The 16,984-nt window shown below is 60.8% G+C and overlaps 1 protein-coding gene across 3 annotated transcripts; it reads left to right on the forward strand.

The window, feature by feature from the left end:
* The first annotated feature begins 590 nt into the window (after positions 1-590).
* Positions 591-16,938, forward strand: AARS1 (alanyl-tRNA synthetase 1). 3 transcript variants are annotated; one of them, XM_062007236.1, is made up of 21 exons: positions 591-646; positions 1,400-1,607; positions 2,112-2,300; positions 2,996-3,141; positions 3,909-4,100; positions 4,558-4,702; positions 5,769-5,914; positions 6,381-6,489; positions 6,579-6,729; positions 7,013-7,137; positions 8,198-8,342; positions 8,994-9,172; positions 9,911-10,024; positions 10,622-10,828; positions 11,470-11,654; positions 12,247-12,355; positions 12,948-13,061; positions 13,276-13,395; positions 13,680-13,766; positions 14,095-14,208; positions 16,677-16,938. In XM_062007236.1, exons 2-21 carry the CDS (start codon positions 1,464-1,466, stop codon positions 16,860-16,862), a joined length of 2,907 nt encoding a protein of 968 aa, XP_061863220.1. In that variant the 5' UTR covers positions 591-646; positions 1,400-1,463; the 3' UTR covers positions 16,863-16,938. The 3 variants fall into 3 exon arrangements, with proteins under 3 accessions (XP_061863220.1, XP_061863221.1, XP_061863219.1); XM_062007237.1 differs by lacking the exon at positions 591-646 and adding an exon at positions 719-961; XM_062007235.1 differs by lacking the exon at positions 591-646 and adding an exon at positions 971-1,171.
* The last annotated feature ends 46 nt before the right edge of the window (positions 16,939-16,984 follow it).

Consider the following 16,984-nt stretch of genomic DNA (forward strand, 5'->3'; position numbering starts at 1 on the left):
AAAGGCAGCTGGAGCCAGGTGAGGGTCAGCCTGTTCTCCCTGGTAACAGGCAATAGAACAGGAGAAACGGCCTCAAGTGTCCCCAGGGGAGGTTCAGGCTGGGTGTGAGGAGTTTCTGTGCTGCCAGGGCTGTCAGGCATTGGAAGGAGCTGCCCAGGGAGCTGCTGGAGTCACCGTCCCTGGAGGGGTTTCAGAGGCAGGTGGGTGTTGCACTGAGGGCAATGGGCTGGTGGCTGATGGGCTGGGACAGAGGCTGCACTCCATGGGCTGAAAGGTCTCTGCCAGCCGAAACCACTCTGTGATTGTGTGACTCTACAGCCTGACTCAGGCAGAGGCTCCAGCGGCCCCCGGCACGGCCGGTGCTGACGGTACAGCGCCGAGCACGGCCCCAACCCCAACCCCGCGCCAATGGCGGCTCCCTGCGCGGCTTCAGCCCGGCCGCGTCACGTGAGCGCCGCGCCCCCGCCATTGCATCAGCCGGCGCGGGGGGCGGGGCCGGCGTGGAGCCAATGGGAGGCTGCGGCGGCGCGGGGGCGGGGCCGGCGTGCAGCCAATGGGAGGCTGCGGCAGCGCGGGGGGCGGGGCGAGCGCTGCGGCGGGGCCGGGGCGGCGGCGGCGCGCGCGAGGGACCGGCGGCGCGCGGGAGGTACCGGGGGGGGGGGTGGGGGGGGGCTGCGCTGGGTCCTGCCGCCGCCGGCCCTGCGGAGGGTCCCCGCGCACAGGGAGGCCGGGGCGGGCTGAGCCGGGGGCCGCGAGAGGCGGCGCTGCCTGTCCCGCCGGCTGTAGGCCGCTCCGCAGGGCCGCCGCGGCGCTCCCCGGGCGCTCCGGGCCGGGGGGGACTGCGCAGAGGCCTTCGAGGCATCGCCGTGCGGGAGCTGCGGGAGCCCGGCGCTCCGCCGAACCGCACTGCGGAGCAGCTGTCGGCAGCGTTCGATGTCTGGGAGCTGCTCGGCTCCAGCCGGTGCGGGAGGGGATGCGGTTGCTCTCCGGGAAGGTTCCAGGCGTCCCTGGAGCTGATCTTGCCTGAGGCGGGGGAGGGGTGATGCTCAGAGGGCACCTCCACGCCCGGCCATTCGGGGAGCAGCCTGAGTGCTTTTAGGACTCGGCAGACCCCCTCTTGCTCCCCGTGTCCTCAGCAAGGCAGACACAGCCTCTTGCTGTCCCACATCAGGTAAACGTGGTATTTGAAACCCACGTGTTCTCCAGGAGCAGGTAACCTGAGGCAGAGCTCTAGAAGTCAGAGAGGTCAGGGGAGAGGAGATTTGGGGTTGGGCCAGAGCTATTTGGTGATGGCAGGACTGAGGAGTGTGGGGAGACCCTCTCAGGAGAGGGAGGCAGCAACTGGGCTGTCATTGCCTGAGCTCACACCCCCTGAGAGCCTCATTTGTTGTTTCTCCAGACTGCACCAAGGCCTTGCTGCTTTCCCTCTGTGGCTTTGGAGAGCTGTGACTGGCAGCTGCAAGATGGAAGTGACCCTGACAGCCAGCCAGATCCGGCAACGCTTCATCAACTTCTTCAAGGCAAACCAGCACACCTACGTGCACTCATCTTCCACAATCCCCCTGGATGACCCCACACTGCTCTTTGCCAATGCTGGGATGAACCAGGTAGGACCCTCACTCTGGTACTGTGCTCCTTATGAACATGGCCTGGGGCAGGTGAAACCCGCTGAGCTGTTTGCAGGGGAAAACTGTTGTTGTCCTCTCCATCTTCCTTCTGGTCAGGAAGAGGTGGCTGGTGTGTCTGCTGGAGTCCTGTGTGCTCTGTCCCAGCTGTCAGGAGCGCAGGGGGAGGCCCCTGTGTCTGCTGGGCTGATGGTGCAGCCACTGGAGCACTGCCAGTCTCCCTCCCTTGACCCTTTGCACTGCAGCTGGTTCTGGCACAGCCCACAGATGTTGTGGCTCTGCTGGAGATCACCACATGCTTCTCAGTCACTCTTTGAGGGCTTTTTGTCAACTGGGAATCCAGCTGCTTTCAGTCCCCTTGGAAATCCTGGGGTTTGGTGGGCTCCAGGAACACGTGGGAGTGCTGCAGCCTCCTCACAGGCAGCAGACAGCAGGCTTCTGTATGAAGGTGCTCTTCTTGATCTCTCTTTCTTTCTTTCCTCTCAGTTCAAACCCATCTTCCTCAATACCATTGACCCCTCACACCCTCTGGCCAAGCTGAGCAGAGCCACCAACAGTCAGAAGTGCATCCGAGCAGGGGGCAAGCACAACGACCTGGATGATGTTGGGAAGGATGTCTACCACCACACCTTCTTTGAGATGCTGGGCTCCTGGTCCTTTGGGGATTATTTCAAGGTAGAAGGGGCTAGGGGCAGTTCTGAATCTCTTGCACAGAGTTCCCTGTTTCTGTGAACTCAGCAGAGTGATTGCCAAGAGGAAGGAAAGTATCTTGGCACAGAGGGGTTCCTGAGGTATGTGTGTGGCTCTTTTGTAATGGAAGAGCTTGGAAGCAGCCCTGACCTGTGGAATATTCTTAGATTAATTACTTAAGGTTTGCAAAGCTGATTACATTAACTCTGCCCCTTTGGAGTCTTCAGGCAGAGGTTTCAGTGACTGTCCTGGAGCTGCATGTGCTGAGTGATTATGACAGAGCTTCAGACAGGAGTGATCATGAAGTAATGATGCCCTTCCTCAAGCATCTCTGTAGAAAGAGGATGTTAGGAATACAGGATAGCAGCAGAACCAAGAGGCTTTCTAGGGGCAGGGGACATGCCAGGAGTTAACTTGTCTGCATCTGGAAAGCCATATGACTTGTTTCTTGTGCCCTGTTCACTGCATATATTAATTTACCTCTTCCTTACATCAGAGGTCTGAAAGCTTTTGTCTGTTGAGCTGCTGACACCTACAGTAGCCAGTGCTCTGCATGTAGAAGGGAAGCTCCCTTCACATTCCCTCATAGAGGTGTTGGGGTGGGAGAAGACCTTTAAGTTCAACTCTTAGCCCAGCACTGCCACAGCCACCACTTGCTGACCTCACCTTTCCTTCTGCAGGAGCTTGCTTGTAAGCTGGCCTTGGACCTTCTCACCAAGGAGTTTGGCATCCCTGTTGATAGGCTCTATGCCACTTACTTTGGTGGGAATGAGGCTGCAGGACTGCAACCAGACCTGGAGTGCAAGCAGATATGGTTGGATTTGGGGTAAGGCCCTTGGCTGAGGAAGGGATGTGTTTTGATGAGCAGCTGTCACTCAGAGGAGGTGGCACATGTAACGGGAAGGTTTAACAAAGCTCAAGTGTGACAAATGACACTTGCAGGCTGGTGGAGCTGCAAAACCCAAGGGAAGCATGGTCATTAGGTAGAAGACACCAAGAGCTTTCATTTCAAAGTCTGTTGTGTAAGCTTAAGAACATCAAGAGTGCCTGGCTGGGTCAGATCAGTGTCCAGCACAGTGTGGGCAGGTGCTGCTCAGGGCAAGCAGACACTCCTGGCTGTGACCTGCACTGGCTGCCTCCTCCCCTGCCAACCTCCACAGTCACTGCATTGTGTTAGAGGGTCATCTGTTGCCCTTAGCCACTGTTTGGGGCCCTGCTCCTTCAGAGTGTGTCTGATTCTTTGAACCTGGTGGTTTCTAAACCTCAGTCCTGACACTCTGCCCCAAACCTGCCTCACGTGTGTTAAAGTCAGAGATCCTCCTGTCTTCTCACTGGTGGCTTTGCTGGGCTGTCCTGCAGGCCTCTGCCTCCAGCTGGGACAAGTGCCAGCAGCCACTGTTCACTTGCTTGTCCTCAGCAGGGATCCTGAGAGTTAGGCACTGGGATTGGACTGTCCTGAGACAATCACAATCCATCTGCTCACCTAGAGAATTAATGAGCTGAGGCTTCCCTGGTGTAGCCCTTTGGTTGGAGGGAGGGGGATTCTTGCCTTGCTGTTAGTCTGTGTTGCTGAGAAAGAGTTTCTTGTTCCAGGCTGGCAGAGGGCAGGATTCTGCCTGGCAACATGAAGGATAACTTCTGGGAAATGGGAGACACAGGCCCCTGTGGCCCCTGCAGCGAGATCCACTACGACCGGATCGGGGACAGAGACGCCTCCCACTTGGTCAACCAGGATGACCCCAACGTCCTGGAGATCTGGAACCTGGTGTTCATACAGTTCAACAGGTGAGCCAGAGCTGCTTCCCTCCCCAGGCTGCAGTCCCCAGCCCTGGAGGGATCCCAAAGCTCTGTGGAGCTGAGGTGCTGAGGGCCATGGGTTAGTCATGGGCTTGGCAGGGTGAGGGGAGGGGTTGGACTTCAGCAGCTTCAAGGGCTTTGCCAACCAAAACCATTCTGTGTTTCTGTGACCCACCTGTCCAGAAGAGGTTGGTCACTCTGGCTTTGGGGACAGACTGGAAGCACTTTCTCAGTTGACCTGCCAGGAGTGTGGTAGGTGGTAAGTGCCATCCTGCTGCATATCTAACCTATCATCAAGGGTCTTGTTGACCTTTGTATGGCTTGTGTGTGGGCCCATGTCATCAGTCACAGGGAACAAAGTCTCATGGACCTGAGGAGAGAGGTGGGATTGCCCCTGCAGAGCCTCCATCCATAACAACTCATCTTTCTTTTTGTGGCTGGACAGGGAAGCTGATGGGACACTGAAACCTCTTCCTAAGAAAAGCATTGACACTGGGATGGGCCTGGAGAGGCTGGTCTCTGTGCTGCAGAACAAGATGTCCAACTATGACACTGACCTCTTCCTTCCTTACTTTGAAGCCATCCAGAAGGTATGAGCAGGGGAGATGAGATCTGGGCTCGACCCAGCTGCAGGAGTTTCCTCAAATCCCTGGGGAGAGCTGTGGGACAGGGGACTTATATCTGCACATCTCCACTCTCCCAGCTCCTGTGAGCCCCTCGGGTTTGTGCTTGGCTGAGGGGGGAACACAGAACTTGCTGCCTCTGTCCTCAGATGCTCTGCAGTCCCCTATGGCCAAGTGCCATCTTTCTGCCATGTGGTAGGGAGCACATGGTCCTGCCAACCCAGAATCAGGGTTTGTCCTTCAGCCTCACACCCAGAACACGCTGATCTGCACAAAACCCCCTGGGAGAGGAGGTCTTTGCCATAAATCCTGACAGACTCTTGCAGAACCAGGGTGCTGTTGCTGTGTCTTCCTGGTTTTTTGCTCCATGGAAGAGGCAGAGCTTCCCCCCTGCAGATCCTGCTGCAAACAACGCAGGGAGAGCAGCCCAGGCTCCTGCTGCCTCTGAGGAACGAGGTGCAGAGCTCCAGAGCTGGCATTAGAGGGCTTCCTCTGGTGTTGAAGCCACTGATGAGACACAGCTTGTGTGTCCTTGTCTTCCTCCTGCAGTGTGCTGGGAGCCTGCCTGCAGGGACTCTGCCTGGGGTTTGCACCATGTGCAAGCACTGCTTTGGTACAGCAGCATCTTTCCCTTGGGGCTGGATAAAAACAGGGGGAAGCTCAGACTGTTTCTCACCTGACACAACTTGAACAGTTTCTTGGCTGGGAAAGTCATTCCAGGCCTGGAGTCCTTGAGCCAGCATTCAAAAGGGATGATTTCCCTGCACTCTGTCCTTCTCTCTTCTGTCCTGGGCTTTTAATGCTGGGATAAATCAGCTTTTCTTCCTTCTGGTGTTGGACTTGCTGGGTCCCTGCAGGTGCTGGGTCTGCAGGAACAGGCTGTGGCATCACGCAGAGCCCCGCAGCTCCTTCTGAGAGCAAAGTGCCTCCTCAGGAGCTGCAGGCAGTGGGCTTGGCTTCTGAGACCCTTCCCTTTTGTTCTACCACGTTGGTCCTCACTGTCCCTTTGCCCATTGCCTTCTCCTCTCCACAGGGCACGGGGGCCAGGCCCTACCTGGGGCAGGTGGGCGCTGAGGACACCGATGGCATAGACATGGCGTACCGCGTGCTGGCCGACCACGCACGGACCATCACACTGGCCCTGGCTGATGGGGGCAGGCCTGACAACACTGGCAGAGGGTGAGCAGGGAGCTGCTGCACTGCTGCTGCTGCTCCCATTCTGCCCAGCACCGCTTCCCCGAGTGGGATTGGCATCTCAACTGTCCCTGAGACTGTTCTGAAAGCAGTGGCAGCGTCCTGCAGCGGTGTTGACCTGAAAGGCTGAGACCCATGGGTCTGAGGGCTCTTGGGGAGTGCCACTCCTGCTGTGTTGGCCCCCTGGAAGGATGGCTGTGGGCACACAGGCACAGAGCCCTGCTTGGTGCAGTGCTGTCTGTGCCAGGGGGCTGTACTGCAGGTGCCACAGTGAGTTGGGAGCTGGGGCACAGCATATCGCCTCCAGTTTGCTGCTGTGCTGAGCAGCTACCTGAGAGAGCTCTGTGCTCTGAGTCCTGGCAGAGGGGGTGCTGGTAGGTGGGTGCTGGGGGATGCCCTGAGGACACCTCAGAGCTGTAAGGTTTGTATCAGGGGCTGTGCTGCTCCACAGGTACGTGCTGAGGCGCGTTCTCCGGCGGGCTGTGCGCTACTCCCACGAGAAGCTCAACGCCCCCAAAGGCTTCTTTGCTACTCTGGTTGATGTGGTGGTGCAGTCACTGGTAAGTTCTTCCTCTGCTTCCCTCTGTCTGCTCAAGACTTCCTCTGCTGAGGTGTGCAGGTGTCCATGGATTTATCCTCGGGTCTGCAGGGAGAGGCCTTTCCTGAGCTGAAGAAGGACCCTGATATGGTGAAGGACATTATCAATGAAGAAGAGGATCAGTTCCTGAAGACGCTCAGCAGGGGGCGTCGCATCCTGGACAGGAAGATCCAGAGCCTGGGGGACAGTAAAATCATCCCTGGTAAGGCTGTGACTTCTGTCTGGGTGCACCAAATATTGTCTGGGAGTGAGCTGGAGCTCAGCTGGGCTGGGAACCGAGAGGTGGAAGGTGTGGGGGTCAGAGCTGGAGTCTCCTCTGGCCTGTGTTCAGTTGCTCAGGTCTGTCAGCTACCCAAGGCCAGGAGGACAGTGTGATGTCTGAGCTGTCAGAGAGGTGCCTTGGAGAGGGAGGTGATCCCCAGAGCCAGGGAAGGAGCAGTGCCTGGTGGCACAGGAGTGCTGACTGCTCTGCTTTTTCTCTGGAGGTGACACTGCCTGGCTGCTGTACGACACATACGGCTTCCCTGTGGATCTGACGGGGCTGATAGCAGAGGAGAAGGGTCTGGCTGTGGACATGGAGGCCTTTGAGGAGGAGAAGAGAAATGCACAGGTGGGCAACAGCCTTGGGGGAGCTGCTCCCTAAGTCAGGGGAGTCCCTGCCTTGGCCTCTGCTCTCATCAGGCTGCTCCTTTCTCACGGGGGTCTGCTCACACCTCACCTGCCCTGGGGGAAAGGCCAGGACATGGCACTGAAGTTCACAGAATCATTTGGGTTGGAAAAGCCCTTGAAACTGCTGCAGTCCCAGCCCTCCTCTCACCCTGCCCAGCCCAGCACTGACCCACAGCCCTCAGCACCTCAGCTCCAGGGCTTTGGGATCCCTCCAGGGCTGGGCACTCCCCCAGCTCCCTGGGCAGCCTGGCACAGGGGCTCACATCCCTCTCAGGGAAACAGTTCTGCCTCAGCTCCAACCTCAACCTCCCCTGGGGCAACTGGAGCCCATTCCCTCTCAACCTGTCATTCATTACTAGAGAGAACAGACTGACCCCTCCTCACCACAGCCCCCTATCAGGGAGTTAGAGAGTGTTCCTGTCCCCCCTCAGCCTCCTCTTCTCCACTTGTTATGGAATGTGTTGTGTGCACCTGGGGCTGGTTTCAATCACTAACACAGTGAAGACTGGAGCCTGGAGCTCAGCCTTCAGCCAGAGCTGGTGGAGTGCTGGGAGCACATCCCCACTCTCCTGCTCTGCATGGGGGGATTTGGGGCCCCCTCATTTGAGGAGCAGTGTGCAGACAGGCCTGCTGCTCAGGTGCCTCTCCTGACATGTTCCCTGCAGCAGCAGCAGTGAGTGGCACTGACCTGCTGCCTGGGTACTGAGCTTGCCCCTGCAGCTCAGGTGCCTCTCCTGGCATGTTCCCTGCAGCAGCAGCAGTGAGTGGCACTGACCTGCTGCCTGGGTACTGAGCTTGCCTGCTGGGCTCAGCCCTGCTTTGCCCACGTGCCAGCAACACTGGAGCAGCCTCATCTGAAGGCAGAAGGGATGAGGGCACTGCAGGTGCTGGCACACGGCTTGCCAGGGCAGAGCTGTGAACCTGAGGCATGCAGCCAGCCTGATGGGCACGGGCCAGGCCTGAGCTGGGCTTGCTCAGACTTCAGTGCTTGTTGTTGGCAGCTCAAATCCCAGGGCAAGGGTACAGGAGGGGAGGAGCTGCTCATGCTGGACATCTACGCCATCGAAGAGCTGCGGGCACGAGGGCTGGAGGCAACTGATGACTCCCCAAAATACAGCTACACTGCAGATCCCAGTGGCACCTATGGTAGGAAAACACCTCTGCAGAGCCACACTGTGCTTCCTGGCACATACCTCCCATCTCCCCTGCCAGGCTCAGCTTTCCTGGGGCAGGGAGGTTGGGAGGGGGAGTGTGTGGGGGTGAGTAGCCTGCTTGTCACAAGCTGGTCAGGGAAGGAGAAGGGCAGAGTGTTGAGGGGCTGCTGTACCATTCAGATCTGGTGTTGCCAACTTTAGAGGGTTCCTGTTCCCTGGAGCTCTGTGTCTCCATGCTCCTGTGTTTGTGTTTCTCAGCTGCTCCTTTGCCAGTACTGCAGGGTGCTGCAGTTTCTGCTGGGCCTGTTAGAGGGCCCTTGGCTCACTTGCTCTGGCTCTTCCTGATAATCCCCCCATTTGGTGGAGATTCAGGAGGCCCCAGGCTTGTAGCCATGTGTGCTGCTGACTTTCACTGCACCTATGTGGAAGGAAGTACCAGTTCCTGCCTTGGAGAGCACTGAATGAAGTTCCCTCTTCTCCAACTCCCTGTTACCCTCATTCTTTGTCCACACCCCCTGCAGCCGTGGTGGCTGCCCTGAGCTCCTGCAGAGGCTGGGAGCTGCTGCTGGCACATTCTGCTCCCCTGTGTGGCTTACAAAGGTTTCCCTCTTGCCCTGACACTGCCTGTCATCCCCTTTGACAGATTTTGGGAGCCTCGTGGCCACAGTGAAAGCCATCCGCAGGGAGAAGCACTTTGTGGAGGAGGCATCCACAGGCCAGGAGTGTGGGGTAGTGCTGGACCAGACCTGCTTCTACGCCGAGCAGGGCGGGCAGAGCTACGACCAGGGCTTCATGGTCAGGGAGGACGACGGCAGGGAGGATGTGAGTGGGGCTGGGCACAGGGCCAGGAAGGCTCAAGCTGTGCACAGGGTTCTTCTGAGGGCTGCAGCACAGCTGGGGTTTTGTTCCCTTTGTTTGCTGGGGAACTGAGCTCTGTGTTGCAGTGTCTGGGTGCCCGTTGGGGTGGTGCTGGGGTTGCTGTGCAGGAGGGATGGTGCCTTGGAGCTGTGCTGGGGAGCTCTCTGCAGGAAGGCACACAAGGACACATGAGCTGTGTCCTTGACCAGTGGCCTTAACACCAGAGCCAGCTCTAATGCCAGCTCTGGAGCTCTGCACCTCGTTCCTCAGAGGCAGCAGGAGCCTGGGCTGCTCTCCCTGCATTGTTTGCAGCAGGATCTGCAGGGAGGAAGCTCTGCCTCTTCCATGGAGCACGTGGAACACTTCCATGGAGTTCTTTGGGAACTGAGCTCTGTGTTGCAGAGTCTGGGTGCCTGTGGGAGTGGTGCTGGAGTTGCTGTGCAGGAGGACAGTGGCTTGGAGCTTTGCTGGAGAGCTCTCTCAGCTCTTCTGTGTCCCATAACCATTGCCCCACTGTCATTCCCTTCTCTGCTTGAGTTCTTCCCAGTGCCTGGGGAGTCTCAGCTTTCTCCTGTCACACACACACACCACTCTGGCTCTCAGCTGAGACCTTTCCAGTTGTAGCTCAGACCTCTGGCTGGACTGTCTGTCTGTCCTTGGCTCCTCTCCCTGCTCACTTGCTGCATTTTCCTCTTTGTACAGAAAACAGAGTTCACAGTGAAGAACGTGCAGGTCCGAGGAGGCTACGTGCTGCACATAGGAACTCTGTATGGGAGCCTCAAAGTGGGAGATCAGGTCCACTTGTCTATAGATGAGGTGAGTTATGACACAGTGTAACACATGGCCCTGGATTTCCTCTCCTTTCTTTTCTTTGGTGCTACTCTGGAGTTTGGGGCCTGCTCTCCCTGCAGCAGGTGATGCAGGAAAGCTGTGTGGCCCTTCCAGTCTGCTGGGGAGGGGCTGAGGGAATGGGGGTGTTGAGCCTGGAGAAGAGGAGGCTGAGGGGAGACAGGAGTACTGTGACACTCCCTGACAAGATGCTGCAGGGAGCTGGGGGTCGGTCTCTCCAGTAACAAGTGACAGGACAATAGGAAATGGGCTCAGGCTGCCCCAGGGGAGGTTGAGGTTGGAGCTGAGGCAGAACTGTTTCCCTGAGAGGGGTGTGAGCCCCTGTGCCAGGCTGCCCAGGGAGCTGGGGGAGTGCCCAGCCCTGGAGGGATCCCAAAGCCCTGGAGCTGAGGTGCTGAGGGCCAGGGCTGGGCTGGGCAGGGTGAGGGGAGGGCTGGGACTGCAGCAGCTTCAGGGGCTTTGCCAACCCAAACAACACTCAGGTTCCCTAAGCTCAGCTGCTGCTGCCAGAGGTGAGTGTGGCTGGGCTGTGCAGGCCTCAGCTAACAGTGGCTTCCCCCCCAGGGCAGGAGGAGGCCCATCATGAGCAACCACACGGCCACACACATCCTCAACTTCGCGCTGCGCTCGGTGCTGGGGGAGGCTGAGCAGAGGGGCTCCCTCGTGGCCCCAGACAGGCTGCGCTTCGACTTCACCTCCAAGGGAGCCCTCTCCACACAGGACATCAAGAGGGTTGAAGGCATTGCCAACCAGATGATCCAGGAGGCCAAGGTGGGAATGGCTGCTGGGGTGGGATAGTCAGAAAGACACACCTCAGCTCTTAAGCTTTTGGGTGGTGTGGGATGTTGGGAGCTTGGCCCAGCAGGAGCCTTCTGAGCTGCTGCTGCAGTGCTGTGTGTGGCTCAGCATCACCTCTGAGAGGGAAAGCCCTGTGCAGGTTGCTCTGTGTGTTGATACTGAGCTCTCTCTAGGCCTGCAGCGTTTCCATGGCTGCTCTGGTGCCACGTTAGCTACAAGAGCCAAGAAGTTTGGCAGAGTAGTTTTATGGGCCTGGTTGGATTTATTGTGTGCACCCAGGTGCCCCAGTGGAGTGTCCTCAGTGGCAAGAGAGAGAGAGGCAAGAGAGCTGTTCTGCCTTGTGCCAACCGTGTCAGAACAGACCCTGAAGGACCCTGTGCCCTGCTCAGGGGTCTGGGGTTAGAAACCATGCAAAGGGACAGGAGAGTCTGAGCAGAACACAGCAGCTTTGAAGATGGGGCAGCTGTGAGTGCCTTTGGGCTCCCTGCAGCTCAACAACCCCCCGCTCAGGCGGGATGCAGAGCTTCCCTTTTAGGATCAGAGGGGATCGGGATTGCCTGGGGAAAGGGGCCCTCAGCTCACAGGCCTTGGCTCCCCTTTGCTGTCCCCTGCAGCCTGTGTTTGCCAAGGAGTGCCCTCTGGCAGCAGCCAAAGCCATCCAGGGGCTGCGGGCCGTGTTTGATGAGACCTACCCCGACCCTGTGCGCGTGGTCTCGGTGGGTGTCCCCGTGGAGCAGCTGCTGGACGACCCCTCGGGCCCCGCCGGCTCCCTCACCTCTGTGGAGTTCTGTGGGGGCACGTGAGTACCTGCAGGGGCTGTGCCAGGCAGCAGGGCTGGGGGGGATGCCAGGGGTCCCTGTGGAGCCTGAGCTGTGCTGCTGGTGAGGGGTGACTTGGCTTTGCACTGCCAGTCCCTCTGCAGCCAGGGGAGCTGCCAGCGTGCTGTCCCTGCCCAGGGACGGTGTGGAGGAGCTGTGTCTGGTGCCCCCCTGCATGGGCAGTGCAGAGTTTGGACTTGATGATCTTAAAGGTCTTTTCCTTCTTCCTTTCTGTGTTTTGTTCCTGGCTCGGCAGGGTGAGGCTGCTCCAGGGCCATGGGTGTGCTCAGGCACCTCGGGGCAGCCTCTGGTAGCTGCAGGGAAGCTCTGCTGGGGTGGTTCTTGTGCCCACACACTGTGTGTGTGCTCTAACGTCCCACCACTGCTGCCTCAGTGCTGGGAGCACAGCCCTGGGACCCTGACCTCGCTTTGAGTGTCCAGCTGGGGGTTTCTGCTTGGCCCCACGCTCGCTGCATCACCCTGGCAGGAGGAGGGGGTCTCTTGTTTCCATGATGAGATGGGGAGGTGGGCTTCTAAACTCTCCCTGTGGGTCTTCTGGGGTTCTTTCCAAAGGCACTTGCAGAACTCCAGCCACGCTGGTCCCTTTGTGATCGTGTCAGAAGAAGCAATTGCCAAAGGCATCCGGAGGATAGTTGCAGTCACAGGGGCCGAGGCCAGGAAGGTGAGAGGAGGCAGGAGGGAGCCTGGGAAGCCGTGGACACGTGCATAGCCAGATCCCAGCCCTGTGCCAGGGCCCCCTTCCTTTGTGTTTGCCCAAGGAGAGCTGGTGTGGGTGCCTGAGGGACCTGTGGCTTGGGCTCTGGAAGGATGCTGCAGTTAGCACAGGCTGTAGCTGTTGTGCTGGGGGGGCCTGGGCTGGGCCTAAGGGGGCTGTGGGGTTAGCTCAGGTTGCCTTGCAAGGGGCTGCTGATCCAGAGCTCTGGCAGGAGGGTTGTGCAGCCTGACAATCCAGTCCTCTGGTACAGAGGTCCTGGGCTGGTGCCCCCTAGAGCAGGGGCTTGGGGAGGAGAAGGTTTTCTCTCTTGAGAGGATATCAGCGTTCCTTCTGGCAAAGACGAGTCTGGGGAGCCTGTCTGCCAGCATCACCCCCTGGTTCTGGCCAAGTGCTGCCTGCTTTGGCTCTGCTGCTTCCTCAGGAGCTACTGAGCAGCATCCTGGGTCTGGAGCCTTGCTCAGCCCTCCTGGGGAGGGTGGCCCCGAGCCCAGCCTGTCCCCTCTCCCTGCCTGCCCTAACTCGGGTCGTATTCTGCCAGGCCCTCAGGAAAGTCGACAGCCTCAGGAAGCTGCTGTCAGCCCTGGAGGCCAAGGTGAAGGTCCAGACAGCTCCCAACAAGGATGTGCAGAAGGAGATCACGGATCTCAGCGAGGTGAGGAATGGTAGCAGTGCTCTGCTTTCCCAAAGGGGATGGGGCCTCCATTGCCTGCGCTGGATGAGGCCCAGGCTGAGCCTCCTGCTCCTGCCTGGGGCACTGGGAGCTTACTGGGCTCTGCCAGTTGAGGCCTGTGAGGCTCCTGAGCACGGTGCAGCCTCTCCTGTGTGGCCACCAGTACCTTTAACCCTCTCCACCTCCTGTTTTGCAGACACTGGCCACTGCTGTTATCCCTCAGTGGCAGAAAGATGAGCTGAGGGAGGCTGTGAAAGCACTGAAGAAGGTTATGGACGACCTGGACCGAGCGAGCAAAGCTGACCTCCAGAAACGAGTGAGCTTCTGGGGGGGAGTGAAGGACAGTGTGAGGGGGCTGGGAGGGCTCCCTGGGGGCCCCCTGCATGGCCAGTGCAGAGTTTGGACTTGATCTTAAAGGTCTTTCCCTTCTTCCTTTCTGTGTGTTGTTCCTGGCTCAGCAGAGTGAGGCTGCTCCAGGGCCACGGGTGTGCTCAGGCACCTTGAGGGGGTCTCTGGTAGCTGCAGGGAAGCTCTGCCAGGGTGGTTCTTGTGCCCACACACAGTGTGTGTGCTCTAACATCCCACCACTGCTGTCCTCAGGTGCTGGAGAAGACCAAGCAAGTCATTGAGAGTCACCCTAACCAGCCCTTGGTCATCATGGAGATGGAGAGTGGGGCCTCAGCAAAGGTAGGGGCAGGTCTGGTGTCTCCTCAGCAGCCTTCCTGGGGCCTGAGGAGCAGTTGGGTGGTCTCTGATCACCTGGGGATGTCTCTGCCAGCCCCCTGCAGCGATGAGGAGGACAGCTGGGACACTGTGTCCCACCCTGTGGCTTTACAGGGGTGGGAGGTGGGTCTTGAGCCTTTGCTGAGTGGATAGAGCAATGACCTTGGTGTCCGTGTCTGGGAGGAGGAGCTGCAGGGCGCTGGTTCAGGACCCCTGCAGCCCCCGGGGGTGCTGGAGCTGGGCTGGGTGTGAGCAGAGGGGCCGGTGCTGCAGTGCCTTTGTCCTCCTGCAGGCCCTGAACGAATCCCTGAAGCTGTTCAAGACACACTCCCCCCAGACAGCCACCATGCTCTTCACTGTGGACAACGAAGCGGGCAGGATCGTGTGCATGTGCCAGGTGCCCCAGGTATGGCCAGGCTGCTGGGGGGCTGTGCTGCTGGGGGGCTGTGCTGTTGAGGGGGGGCTGTGCTGCTGGGGGCTGTGCTGCTGGGGGGCTGTGCTGCTGGGGGGCTGTGCTGCTATGGGGCTGTGCTGCTATGGGGCTGTGCTGCTGCGGGGCTGTGCTGCTGGGGGGGTGTGCTGCTGGGGGGGTGTGCTGCTGGGGGGCTGTGCTGCTATGGAGCTGTGCTGCTGGGGGCCTGTGCTGCTGGGGGGCTGTGCTGCTGGGGGGCTGTGCTGCTATGGAGCTGTGCTGCTGGGGGGCTGTGCTGCTGGGGGGCTGTGCTGCTATGGGGCTGTGCTGCTATGGGGCTGTGCTGCTGGGGGGCTGTGCTGCTGGGGGGGTGTGCTGCTGGGGGGCTGTGCTGCTATGGAGCTGTGCTGCTGGGGGGCTGTGCTGCTGAGGGGCTGTGCTGCTGGGGGGCTGTGCTGCTGGGGGGCTGTGCTGCTGGGGGGCTGTGCTGCTGGGGGGCTGTGCTGCTATGGGGCTGTGCTGCTGGGGGCTGGGCTGCTGGGGGCTGTGCTGCTATGGGGCTGTGCTGCTATGGGGCTATGCTGCTGGGGGGCTGTGCTGCTGGGGGGCTGTGCTGCTGGGGGGCCAGGCTGCTGGGGCTGTGCTGCTGGGGGGCTGTGCTGCTATGGGGCTGTGCTGCTGGGGGCCTGTGCTGCTGGGGGGCTGTGCTGCTGGGGGGCTGTGCTGCTATGGGGCTGTGCTGCTGGGGGGCTGTGCTGCTGGGGGGCTGTGCTGCTATGGGGCTGTGCTGCTGGGGGCTGTGCTGCTGGGGCTGTGCTGCTGGGGGCTGTGCTGCTGGGGGCTGTGCTGCTGGGGGGCTGTGCTGCTGGGGGGGTGTGCTGCTGGGGGGGTGTGCTGCTGGGGGGCTGTGCTGCTATGGAGCTGTGCTGCTGGGGGGCTGTGCTGCTGGGGGGCTGTGCTGCTGGGGGGCTGTGCTGCTATGGGGCTGTGCTGCTATGGGGCTGTGCTGCTGCGGGGCTGTGCTGCTGGGGGGCCGTGATGCTGGGGGGCCGTGATGCTGGGGGGCTGGGCTGCTGGGGGCTGTGCTGTGGGGGGCTGTGCTGCTGGGGGGCTGTGCTGCTGGAGCTGTGCTGCTGGGGCTATGCTGCTGGGGGCTGTGCTGCTGGGGGGCCGTGCTGCTATGGGGCTGTGCTGCTGAGGGGCTGTGCTGCTGGGGGGCTGTGCTGCTGGGGGTTGTGCTGCTGGGGGGCTGTGCTGCTGGGGGCTGTGCTGCTGGGGGGCTGTGCTGCTGGGGGGCTGTGCTGCTATGGGGCTGTGCTGCTGGGGGGCTGTGCTGCTGGGGGCCTGTGCTGCTGGGGGCCTGTGCTGCTGGGGGGCTGTGCTGCTATGGGGCTGTGCTGCTGGGGGCTGTGCTGCTATGGGGCTGTGCTGCTGGGGGGCTGTGCTGCTGGGGGGGTGTGCTGCTGGGGGGCCGTGCTGCTGGGGGGCCGTGCTGCTGGGGGGCCGTGCTGCTGGGGGCTGTGCTGCTGGGGGGCTGTGCTGTGGTGGCTGTGCTGCTGGGGGGCTGTGCTGCTATGGGGCTGTGCTGTGGGGGGCTGTGCTGTGGGTGGCTGTGCTGCTATGGGGCTGTGCTGCTGGGGGGTTGTGATGCTAGGGGGCTGTGATGCTGGGGGGCTGTGATGCTGGGGGGCTGTGATGCTGGGGGGCCGTGCTGCTGGGGGGCTGTGCTGTGGGGGGTTGTGATGCTAGGGGGCTGTGATGCTGGGGGCTGTGCTGCTGGGGGCTGTGCTGTGGGGGGCCGTGCTGCTGGGGGGCCGTGCTGCTATGGGGCTGTGCTGCTGGGGGGCTGTGCTGCTGGGGGCTGTGCTGCTATGGGGCTGTGCTGCTGGGGGGCTGTGCTGCTATGGGACTGTGCTGCTGAGGGGCTGTGCTGCTGGGGGGCTGTGCTGCTGGGGGGCTGTGCTGCTGGGGGGCCGTGCTGCTGTGGGTGGCTGTGCTGCTGGGGGCTGTGCTGCTGGGGGCTGTGCTGCTGGGGGGCTGTGCTGCTGGGGCTGTGCTGCTGGGGGGCTGTGCTGCTGGGGGGCCGTGCTGCTGGGGGGCCGTGCTGCTGGGGGGATGTGCTGCTGGGGGGCTGTGCTGCTATGGAGCTGTGCTGCTTGTGGGGCTGTGCTGCTGGGGGGCTGTGCTGCTGGGGGGCTGTGCTGCTGGGAGCTGTGCTGCTGGGGGGCTGTGCTGCTGGGGGGCTGTGCTGCTATGGGGCTGTGCTGCTTGTGGGGCTGTGCTGCTGGGGGGCTGTGCTGCTGGGAGCTGTGCTGCTGGGAGCTGTGCTGCTGGGGGCTGTGCTGCTGGGGGCTGTGCTGCCAGCCTCGGTCCTCTCCACACCTGCACCTGCACCAGCTGTACCAGCACTGGCTGGGCCGAGGTCGAGCTCCATCACGTTTGTTGTTGCCTTTCCCCGCCAGGAAACCGCCAACAAGGGCCTGAAGGCGAACCAGTGGGTGCAGGAGGTGTCGGGGCTGATGGACGGCAAAGGCGGGGGCAAGGACGTCTCTGCGCAGGCCACGGGCAAGAACGTGAGCTGCCTGCAGGAGGCCCTGCGAGCCGCCACGGCCTTCGCCGAGCTGCGCCTGGGCGAGCTCAAGAACTGAGGGCGCGGGGGTTGGAGGGGACGGTCCCTGCGCCCTCCCCCGGCCCCTTCCACCAATAAAGGCCGCGTGTGCCGCGCTGCGCCTCGGCTCTGCGTCCCGGGGCGGGCGGGGCGGCGGGAGGA

The sequence above is a fragment of the Colius striatus genome, chromosome 14, assembly GCF_028858725.1.
Source record: "Colius striatus isolate bColStr4 chromosome 14, bColStr4.1.hap1, whole genome shotgun sequence".
Taxonomy (NCBI): domain Eukaryota; kingdom Metazoa; phylum Chordata; class Aves; order Coliiformes; family Coliidae; genus Colius; species Colius striatus.